A 12,367-nucleotide genomic window follows, 5' to 3' on the forward strand; every position below is an offset into this window, starting at 1 on the left:
TAGAAATGAGTGCCTCGGAAACCAATTTAAACAAGGTATAATTTGTTAATTACTTTTGTCAATTAAAGGTATTTCTCAGGTGACACTATTTCATTGTTCTGGATATTGGATTAAATTTGTTCATTCCGTTGTTACTAAATTTGTCATCAGTAATTAAGACATGTCCATTTGAAGGGCTTTGCTGCATTCTGTCTGTACAGCAGGGTTTCCCTACCTTCCTAAGGCTGCAATCTGTTCACTTAATGTAAAAATAAGTTTCATCACCTGGTCAATCAAACCAAACATTGATTTATTTATAGAAGAATATTGAAGGCTTCAACCAAATTATAAAGCAATTATTAAAATTTTGAATTCTAGTCAGAAATTGGTGTAAAGACAATTACAGTATATTGACCAACAGCGTAAACAATCTTTTAATAGGTTCTAATAATACTTCTCATCAGAATTCAATTATTTTGCAATTTAAAGTTTCTAAATATGAGTTGTATTTTGTTCAATCAAAGGCAGTTTATTTTTGAAGGTGGAAATCTAAGTGAGAAGGCAATTTTCTTTTGTCTAAACAGATATTACAGTTGGGGAAAGGTGCATATAAAAAAAATCTGTAAGAATTTGAAAGCAGCGATTTGAAAATTTGGAAGCACATGTTTCATCAAAAATTTAGTCAGCAAAAACCCTGTATTGTGATTGGAATATTTCTGTCCAAGTCGATCCAACTTCCAAGTTTCAAGAAAAAGTTATGATGAGATTTTATTCCGTTTTCTAAGAAATTTTTCAATCTAAAAAATTCCATCAAGAAAACTTTGTTCTAATGACAATGGGACATTTAAAGAGAACATTTTTTTTTAAAGAAATTTGAAATATTTGTTGTCACCTACAGATATATCATGAATTTCTTTACATTTATTACCATCAATTTTTTTCTTGACATAAGGACACCAAGAGAAATGAGAGAAATAGTTAACTACCTGTTTCTAGACAAAAAAAAAATAATCTTGAGAGTAAACACAATTTTCAATGTCTTATTGCCAATTCTTGGCTCTGTTTACCTTTTCATTTGGCTGATCCTTAGGTCGCAGAACTAGCTCCTTTTGTAACATGCGAATGGATTTTGATATTGATAAAGAGACAAAAGACGTGGAATAAATCGTAGAAACGTTCATCTCTGTGTAAACATTAATAACAAGTCAAGAAGAAAGTTAATCAGAAAAGTTATAATATTAGAATATAAATGAAATGATGCCTGCCTTTTATGGGGTTATCAGAATAAATGAGAATTTGTGCATTTTAAGATATTTTTGACTTTTTTGGTGTATCTTGTTGTTATCACTATCTTTTGGATTTCATTGATAAGTTCTAAGTCTATTGTTTTGAAAAAAAAAGGTGAAGACAGTATTAAAAAATCTTTTCTTAAACAGTTGCCTCACCTCTCTTATATCTTTCAAACTTTTTTAAAGAGATAATGACAGTGACCTTATTTTACTTTAGGGTGATCGTCTTAGCAAAGCCTAGGGTGATCGTCTTAGCAAAGCCTTTGTTTGGAAAAACATTGTAAATTAAAATTGGCGTGTGGGAGATGTCATTTTATATTTCTGTAATCTGAAAGAATCCTGTCAGATTGAGAAATCGCACAATCCAACGTGTGTGTCTTAATTGATCTAGTGTATTGAGAAATTAAGAACTGTGTCCTAACAATGGACGGGTATCTAGGCTGCCTTGTAGAGATGGCTTTAATATTGTCAAGTATGACTCAACCTTTGTTAGCATAAAAATTGCATTAATTGAGATTGACTTTCTTTGGATACACAATTTTTTTTTGGGGGGGGGGGGGGGGGGGAAACAATCAATTGAAAGTTTTCTTGGTGAATGATAAGATTTTTTTATTTGTAAAAAATGGCTTTTAAAGATAAGATTCTTATTTTTGGAAATAAAAGAAGATTCATTTGGATCCATGGATACATACTCCTTTTATATATATTCTAATAAATTCTAATTTAACATATATATTTCATTATGTGTCTTTTTCTATTCAAACATAACAAAGATTTTGGACCTGAAAAAAGTTATAATAATGCATCTAGTTAACTTTTTCCATGTAAAATAAAAGTTTAGGAATGATATATCCCCTGTCTAGATAGATTGGATTTTGAATAAGCATGTAAATTAGGGAAATTATTCAGTCTACAAGTTGTCATAGTAACCATATGGGTAAATGTCCTGAGCTTGTTGACAAAACATTAGCAGCTGTTTTACATTCTGACTTTGCACCTTGATATTTGTCAAACCATTCATATACAAACAGCAATTTAGTTTGGTATCATCTTGCTACCTTGAATATGTAGATATGTATTTGCTTCATTAAAAGTGCAACCACCAGAAAAAAGACAAGTGGCTATATTGAAGATGATAGCTTGAGGACAGGTGTTAAACATTAATGCTATTTTGTATACTAAAAAACATGCAGCACTCTCAGCTACAAATATTTTTTTTTATGATAAAAATGTTTTTGTATAAGTGTCAGAATCACTGGCATTAATATTAGAGTGAAGAAAATTCATAGAATTCATTTGTTGTTGTTCAAAAAAAGTTTTGTCAAAGTTTTAAAACTTTTCACTTGGCTCCCATTTGGTACCTCTCAGATACACCTATCAAGATTTGTTACCTACTAGGTGTGCTGCAGTTACCATAGTAACTGAAGTAAGAAAAGTAGATTTTTGTTGACATAACCTGGTACTTAAGGTAGAAACCGTAGGTACCAAGAGATGTAAAAGATTAATTCTACAAGGATTATCTAAGAGGATTATACACGATCTTGGATTATCAAAACTTTATTTCTCAAAGATGATGTTAACTAGGCTGAGAAAGAAGAAACTAGGTAAACTTTTACAGGGTTACAGGTAGGACAAACGTGGCAGGGTTTAACTTTGATAGATACAGTAGTCTGGTGATATATGTTTTGTCTAGATTGGAGGTATTAGCCTCAATACTTACATTTGGTTTGATCCACATCATTTTTGCTGTCAATAACTATTTTCTGTACTTTCTTTGTGAATGTTTAGAATGACTGTTGGAATTTATAAAAGATAAATATAATTGTGTGCAGGTGGAATGTCTAATCTCAACAGCAATTCTTCACAAATGTTTATATATGTTATAGAAAAAGTTTAGATTTTAATTTGGTTGCTATTTTCAAAATCTTGAAATGTATTTAGCAGGATTTTCTGAATGTTCAAAAATGATATATGTTTAACATAATTTATTCAAAGTGTGCTAACAGGTAGATCAAAATGGCGTCAGGTATTTTGGCAAAGGTGTTCTTCATTGTTCTAGGGTTGGAATGTTAATGATAGAATCATTAGTGTGATATGTTCTGAAATCTTTTGTTATAGTAGATGAGTCCATCTTTGTACCTTCTAAAGTTTAAAAAAGTCTAATTTAAGTAAATATCAAAAAGGTATTTTTTTTACCAGCTGATATCCTTTAAGTGTAACATCAGTATTATGACTCAGTTATGACAAAATATAAATATAAGTATTGTTTATACATATCATATTTATGGTTGTACAATTGAGATCATTGACTTAGATGGGGAAGAAAGTAGGTGACTTTCTCATGACTTTATCTTTCAGTTGTTTCAATTTTAGCTATGACTCAAGTACTGATGAGTGACTGACTAGTTTCAGAATACTTTTTGCATTGATCATTGGACTAAGTAAGAATATTCAAGTAGTTGAAGAAATAATATTTAGTTATAGTGTGATAGTGGGGATTGATCAAACTATGTATAATCTCAACATTTACATAGTTAACTTAAGAGTAAAACTTTTTGTAGAGCTTAAACTTTATGAGTAAAGTTTTCCTGAGTGTTTATTTGGCCAATTGGCTATAAATATTCCAACTTGAAGAGGAGAAAAAAATGTGAATTTTAAACATTGCTCTGTTATGTATTAGGTATTGATAAATTCTCTTAAAGTCCATTAAATGATAAATGTTTTATATTTCTCCAAGGAAATGGGTAATATTGGAGATACAATTTCTGATATAAATTTCTGTTTCCATGGCAATTCATTATGAGTTCATCCAGGTATATTATAGAATAATTGACTCTATATTAAGGGTTGCTACTTTCTATACTTATAAGATAATTGTTTGTGATTGAAGAGTACTGACATATATATATTTATGTTATGAAGTCTGTCATTTAAAGTTATAGTCATTCCAAGTTTGATTTTGACTGAATCAAATGTTTTAACACATGTGAAAGTTACCAGTCAATCTTCTTTCAAAAGAACTTTCTTTGAGTGTTATCCAAAAGTTGTCCATAAGAACATTCAATTTGGACCTATATTAATTACTTTTACGAAGGTTCATCTGGTCTCACAGCATTTCAGTTTCATTTATTTTGGAGCTTTAATTATATCTTTTTAGCAAATAAAGTCTAGGAAAGTTTGTGATTAAATTCTTTTAGACTTGAGTGTTTTCAATGGTTGAAGAGATTGTTAAGGAAAAGTGTACAGATGGGAAATTACTGAGTATTCCATCTCTTGAGACCAAAGACCGTTTACCTGACTCAATGAACTTCCATTAAAACCCATTCAGGTGTGACATTCGGCTTTGTTCAAATATCAATAAATACCCAAAGGGAGCAAGGTAGCGCGTGCCGTAGATCCGTTACAAAGCAGAACGATAATAGAATACAGCTACAAATTTATGTTTTTGTCACCTCAACAAATGCTACCATCATGTCGGGAGATTTGATCAACGATATTTGCTCATCATTATTTTTTGAGTGAGATGGATTAATTGATAAAAAAAGATTATATGCTTGGTTGACAGTGAAATTTATTTCAGCCTCATTTATATTCAAAAGAAACACCATGAAAATCTGTCGTTTTATTTTTTATTCACTATTTAATTGTGCAGATTTTGAGAACATTTATTTTATTGGATTTTTCATCTGGAAAAATTGACAATTATAATCATAAAGAATACCCTTAATTGATATGTATAAATGCACATGAAGTAAAAATGATAGAATATTTGCATTTAGATGATTTGCATTTTGTCCGTAGGTGGTTTAACTACAGTTAATTTGATTTATATGACCAGTGAGACAGCTTTTGTTCGGACATTTGATATTCTGTTTTTGATACAGTAGATTACCTTCTTAATTTTTTCAAGCAAAAAAAATATTACTGTTAGTATTTTAAGAGCTTTTTCAAGAAATGAAATGTATATTTCTTTCACATACTGCAAACTGACTATAACCAGTCATTATAATAGTCTGAAATGAATTTCTTAGACTACACAATAATTCTCGCAGCCACAGTTAACTGTTTGAAGATGAATTGGCTTTCCACTTCTAGTTGTCTTATGTCACTGGGTTTGCTTTATTTAGAGGATGGGCATCACGTCTGTTAGTCTATTTGTCCTCATGCTACTCAAAATTCTTTTTTTTAAGTTGTGTTTTGAAGACAGTTGTTCTGTACATGTTTATTGTTTATATGGTCTTGTCTTGTTGTCACTTCACAAGTAAACATGGTGTTTTTTGTTTCACTTTACATGTTTAAATGGTCTTGTTGTCATTGTACATGACTAGATCGTCTTGTTTTGTTGTCACTGTACATGACTAGATTGTCTTGTCTTGTTGTCACTGTACATGACTAGATTGTCTTTTCTTGTTGTCACTGTACATGACTAGCTTGTCTTGTCTTGTTGTCACTGTACATGTTGGCATGGTTTTGACTTTCTTCAGTTGAAAAGTTAAAATCAAAAGTGCTTTAAACTGACATTATGCCATAGTTGACTGGACAACATTATGCCATAGTTGACTGGACAACATTATGCCATAGTTGACTGGACAACATTATGCCATAGTTGACTAGACAACATTATGTCATAGTTGACTGGACAACATTATGCCATAGTTGACTAGACAACATTATGCCATAGTTGACTGGACAACATTATGCCATAGTTGACTAGACAACATTATGTCATAGTTGACTGGACAACATTATGCCATAGTTGACTAGACAACATTATGCCATAGTTGACTGGACAACATTATGCCATAGTTGACTGGACAACATTTACAAAACAGTTGTTTTCTGTTGTTTATATGTATGGAAATATAAATTTGAACTATAGTCTGAAATGGTACTGAAACAAGAATTTAGTATTTTATGTTATTTTAAGCATAGATGTGAGTGCATGTATGTCAATTTTTCTTTTGAAGTAATAATTGTTTTGCTAAAGTTTCCATATAAGGATTTTTTTCTTTTTATTCAAATGTTTTGTTTCTAAAATAAATAGGAAACTGCATGTTTGAAAAGCGAAGGTCTGTTAGCCCATTCAACTACCTTTTTTCCTCTGACAGATCAACAATAAAGCTTCTTTTTACAGCTGATTATTAAAATAATTAAAACATTTTAAGAACCCAGATTTATGTTCAGTTTTCGTGAGGCAGTGAAAAAACTAATCAGAAAAGACATTTGTAAGGTTTTTGTTTCAGTTTGTAACTGTTCTTTTCTGTCAGTCCTTTGCCATGTGTTGAGGTCTTTAATCGGGCAACTCGAAACCTTATATTATACCACTTCAGGTGAATTAGCGGCACGAGCCATTTAAGACATGGCTATATTCAAGGTAGAAATTAATTCATTTTCAGAGGGAAGACGCTAAATCATTCCTTGAACGTTGAGAATTTTCAAAACGAGGAAACAAAGAAAACTGTTTTGTCACCTTTATTATATTCTGTGCCCTTTTTTGTAGCCATTGTTATAAATGCTAATGAAGCACTTGAGTTCTGAAATCCATGTTTAACATTGTATTCCTTTAAATTGAAGAAACGGAACTTTGCCAGAAGGAAATCATTAAGATTTGAATTTTTTATTAGACATACTCAAGTTTTATAATAATGGTTGGGCAGGTGAGAGATACAGCGATGGCTCTGAGGGTTTTAACTTGACATAATTTCTTTTGACACTATTGTCCAACTTTTAAAGATTTTCAATAAACAGTAATTGAATTTGTATCATTAAATAAAGTTAAGAAGACTAGATTCCATAATTTGTGAGGCATGTTTGGGTGATGATAATCTGTGTTATTTCAGGTTAGAAGTGTATACCCAACAGCATTGCAGCTGACCTTTAAGTTCAGTGTAAGGCCAAGAATTTTTGAATATATTAATATTTTTCAAAATTACAGTCAAATATGATTATTCTTAAAAATTTATATGCAATTGAAATAAAAAATATGTATTTTAAGTTTTTAACAGCATATGAAATTCATTAAAGCATCTGTATTTAAAATACTATTTAAACCAAAAAAAAGTATTGTTTAAGAATTTCTTATTAATAATTCAAAGTAATTTCATTATAACTTTGGATATTAAGATTATAACTTTTAAAAGCAATTTTAAAAAATAAAAAGAAATATAAGCATCTATTAATTTGCTGTTTAATCAGACAGGTGATTTTGATCTTAATCATAGTTACACAGGTGGTTGTTACAAGGATAAATGTTTAATGCTCTTATTACCTGCTGTAATTGAAGCTTACAGAGACTTTGAAGTCAGGAATCAAAGAAATAGTGCTGAATCCTCAAAATTCAATAAAATCATATAGAACTTTAAGGCTGGTTACATTTTTTGACAATCTATGGTGTGAATAAAATACCTAGACTTTACACCTGTCAATTCTGTTTACATTGCAAGGCTCTGGTTCATCATATATATGTCAAAGACCAAGCAGATTACTTACTGTGTAAAGAATTTTTTTTATGAAATAAAGATTTAAACAGATAAGTATTAAGGATGAATCTCTTGCCAAATCATTATAAGCTACAAATCTATATAGACAGCAAATGAATTCTGATTTAGAGTTTTCTTCAAAACAAAAAAGGAGTCTTATTAAATTATGGCATACCATTTTTTTCCTCTTTAATGTTTTTGTATACTTTTAAGTAAATAGTAAAAATAGCATTGAATCACTGTTCTTGTTGTTTTGCTATAGACATCTCTCATAATTTGAATGAAAACAGGTTTATCATTGGAATGGGCATGCACATGTCAAAATCACAAATGCTTCTTAGAAACATATGACAGGTGGGGGTTCTCTACAGCATTGCCTCTGCAAGTCACTCAGATCTATCCTTTGGTTTGAAAGTAAATTCTTTATAAGTGTTCTCTCTATTTTCATATGAAGAAGCAGCTCCTTGTTAGAATTAGGGTGACATATTGTCCTATATCTCAGAGAATCTCAAATAAAATTCCAAGATATCATAATCAAGATATTTTTATACACCAGAACATTTTGAGATGATTAGTGTTGAATTTCATCAATAACTAAAAGAAGAGATTGGAAAGAAAGATAATAGTTCAATAAAAAGAGAATTGATTTCTGTCATACAGAATGATATTAAGACACAATTTATATGATTGATAGATTCATGGTTCACTGGTCACAATTCTGGGGATTCTGAAAGGACAACATTAAATGGACATCTGGTAAAACTTGTATAATATATATTTATACTGAATAATCCTGAATGGTAAATTTAGATAAGATATGAAGTAAGCTGTGTCAAGGGATTTATATATAGGTTTATGTGCAGAAGTTGTCACTTTTATAATGTAGTTTTGACCAATTGAATTGCAGATATTTTTTCTAAAGAGATTTTTTGGAAAATTTGTAGGACTTTTAATTAATAACTGCACACTTTCATATTTAAAAAAATTATAAAACCTGATGAGCTAATTGACATTGACAGGACTCTGAAGATGGTATAAACTTACTAAAGTTTACACCAACTCCATATGTCTCTCCCCCAGGGGTAGGTCTTATATAACTGTTACATCACTCCAACTGATGGCCAACACCCAACACAAAGAACCTAATCATTTATTATAATTAGATTTGGGTATAATTAGGATAGGAACCCCATTATCAGCTTTATGTCTGGTGTCATCTTCTCTTGTTTTATTTGATGTGTGCTGGACAAAACCTAATGGAATTCATCCTCCAGGGAATTTTGGCTTCTGTTTTCATGGCTTTTGTTTTAAGTTGATATTTGATGTAATTTGTTTGGCCATTTACTAATTGTTATGATATGGAATGCTGTTGATATAAAACAAGTTAATATTTTACAAATATCATATGTATTGTTGCTGTTAGATGAAATTGATCATCCTTTGGTCTAGGGACTCGTTGTCTTATGGGCAATTTTACCATATCTCCTTATTTGGCCAGATACTTTTCTTAAATTAAAATTAATTAATTTTATTTCAAGAAAAAAAAATGTTATCTTTATGTGTCCACCTCAGAAAATGGTTGAAATAATGTCTCTTAGAAAGGTGCTCATAATGGTATTGATGTTGTCATTAAATATCAAGACTTCATTTGGAATGGGCAATTAATAATTTTCCATTGTATTGGTCAGTTGTTGTTGTTATTTGGCCAGATGATGGACATTATTTAAACCAACCCAGTGGTCATTTACATTTAAGTTCATCCATGTAGAACTGTAACGGAGATCAAAGAAGAAGTGATTATTTTTATTGTTATAACTAATTTTAATAACAAATTATGAAAATTGGAAGTTCCGTTATGTTTAAATTTAGCACAGGTGTAATTAACATGGGAGAAGCATTGTCTATTTATGGTTCTAAAAACAAAGATGGAAACAGTGACAGATGTAGCTCTGCTGGGGGTCCTAACTGTTCTTCCAGAAATATATATAATATCAGGAATTCTTGCCAAGGTTGTAATTAAAGTGTTTTACAACCTAATTTTCTGTGATTCCTTTGCAATATTGTGATATTTTATTTGATTTCATTGCTTTTTTTCTTTAGAATTTTTTATTCTCTCTATCAAACTATTATTAGATGTTACAGTAGCTATCTGCAGTTTGTGTTGGTCAGAATCAAGTTTTTTTTTTATTTAATCCATTGTTTTTGTATAATATATTTTTATTCCTTTTCGATATCTGTTTGGAGTCTTAGGTCTCATTGTTTTAAAATGATAAATGAATTAATACTATCTGTTTGTAAAAGGTGAGAAACAAAATGTGACATCGCCATGTAATAGTCCTCTGCATAAAACAGTAAGTCCTTTTCTTCATCATTAGTGGATGCAGAGCCATTGTAGCAGATTGAGTGTTTATACAAGAGTTGCAGCTTCAGTCCTAATGAATCTATTGAAACAGCATTTAGTCACTGTCCAAATATTACAAAAAAATAGATAAATTGAAGTACCAAGATCACTTATAATCAAAAGTCATCATTTCTTTTGAAATAAAACTTTACTAAACAAATCCAAAAAGGAGTCATATTGATTATTTAATACACTTAACACTTCATCTTCCGTTAACGAGGAGAAAATGTTTTGAACGTTTGTCGTAATGTTTACTCTTAACTTCGGCTGTGTGAAGTTGGCAAATGGAAAAAACTGATTGTATTTCTACTATTCATATATAGCATACTTCATTGCGTGTCATTGACGCAAGATTTTATCAAGTTGATATCCTCCTCACTTTTGCTCCTGTAATTAAAGCAGTTAAAGGATCAATAGTATAGCCAAGCATATAATGTACACAATTTTTAAAGACATATTTTTTATAATCCTTCCAAATTTTATAAAACTACCAGTTTATATTTATGTCTTTTACAATATGATTTTTTTTCAAAGTTTTACTAAAAATTACTATTCTCTTTCATTTAATACAGTATAAAAATGCTGGCCCACCATTCAAGGAGCAAACACAAACACATAAGCATCTTTAAATATTGTTTTTGAAATTTAAAAGTTATGGAGAGTCAGGCTAAATGAACTGAAAGTTATGATGGGAAAGTATCGTGCAGGAAAGTGAATTTTTTCACTGTCAATTGAATGTTAATTTGTTTTTATATTTCCTAGGAGACACATAATGCAAATTTTATATGAGGACTTGAAACTGTCAATTAAGAAGACATATTGGGCCATTTTCATGCCTAGAAAGTTTTTTAAGCATGCATGTTTTTGACCATATTTAAATAGAAATGCCTAATCAATGTAATAAGTTTATAAGAAGAATATTTATAGAACTCAGTGATTGGCAATGTAATTTTGATAAAAATCAATTTCTATGGTGATATGTCTTCTGCGGAACAATACACAGATAAAATTTCCTTTGTTTGCATTTTCTCGGATCTGTCATAATCCCAGAAAGTTAAGATGTGGAACAGGAAGAACCCAGACAATGCTAGTAATGAGAAGATGTTCTAATGTAATTTCCGAGATATTTAGGACGCATGCTTTATGATGGACGACCATTCCACATGATATTATAAAGTACAATCAATTTCTAAATGGAATGTTTATTGGCAGCGTTTGCCAGTCATAACGGAAGCTATCTTACATCTAATGTTAGGTTACCTAAGTTGGAGCATGTACCATTATGATTGGTGAATTACAGGGTGTTTTAAAATGTGATTGGCTGATTATAGGGTACATTGGTTGACTTAAAATGACAATAAGTGGCTAGATCTACTCTGCTACATCATTAAAACAGAATTAAATGGCTAATATAAAGTTATGAAAAATACAATGATTCATATATCATTGTTAATAGGGATATCTGTAACTATAAAAATTGTCATTTTAGTATCAGTAATGTATAATTTTATAATAATGTAGAAGGTCATGCTAGATTTCAGGAAATGTTCCAAAGATTCTTGTTTTTGAAAACAATACAAAAAAGTTAATCTGAATAATTTTGGATCAATTTTGCAAGAAGAAAATGAAAGCTTTAAAAAATCAAGTTTTAGTATGTGAATTGTTGAATGTGATTAAAAAACAAAGTCACCATAGAAAAGATCTGTTTTCTCAGGACCTGAATTTCTTTTGAATCTCATTTCTACAATTACTGATCATTAAAACTTAATCACCAATTTCTTATCCAGATTAGTGATTTAAGTTGTTGATGATAGAATAATGTTAAATTTGGCATATGAAATAGTGTTGTAAACATGGTCAAGATGTCAACAACAGGTTATCTATGGACTACTCTCTTCATGGTCTGTTTCACTGGTATAATGTACGAGGTACTTCTGTTTGGTCCACTACATTGTTTGATATAAATGTATTCAGCATGTAATGAATACTAATGAAAATGGATTATTGTCAGAATTCTTCTTACCATTTTATAAGATCAGTAGTAAATCTTGAAAGATGCTTGTCAAACTTTTCTAGAAACTATTTTGACAATTTATTGTGTGGGGTAAATTAAGGAAGTTGTGATAAAGATAAGAAAACAGTCACACAAAGATAGGTATGGCATCACTGAAAACATGGTTCTGATAAAGACACTGAGTTACACCAGTGAGATTCCTGTT

General features: G+C 30.3%; 1 protein-coding gene across 3 annotated transcripts in view; it reads left to right on the plus strand.

Annotated features, from left to right (window-relative positions):
• LOC143064655 (zinc finger E-box-binding homeobox protein zag-1-like) overlaps positions 1-12,367 on the plus strand; it is a 42,528-nt gene that overhangs the window by 12,728 nt on the left and 17,433 nt on the right. Inside the window, exon 1 of one of the 3 annotated variants that reach the window (XM_076237634.1) lies at positions 2,804-2,872. The exons of the other annotated variants lie outside the window; for them this stretch is intronic. Within the exon in view, the coding sequence (XP_076093749.1) occupies positions 2,839-2,872 (34 nt within the window). The 5' untranslated portion in view covers positions 2,804-2,838. Of the gene's footprint in view, positions 1-2,803; positions 2,873-12,367 lie in introns of those variants that run through there. 3 annotated transcript variants of the gene reach the window in all.

Source organism: Mytilus galloprovincialis, chromosome 2, assembly GCF_965363235.1.
Source record: "Mytilus galloprovincialis chromosome 2, xbMytGall1.hap1.1, whole genome shotgun sequence".
Lineage (NCBI taxonomy): Eukaryota > Metazoa > Mollusca > Bivalvia > Mytilida > Mytilidae > Mytilus > Mytilus galloprovincialis.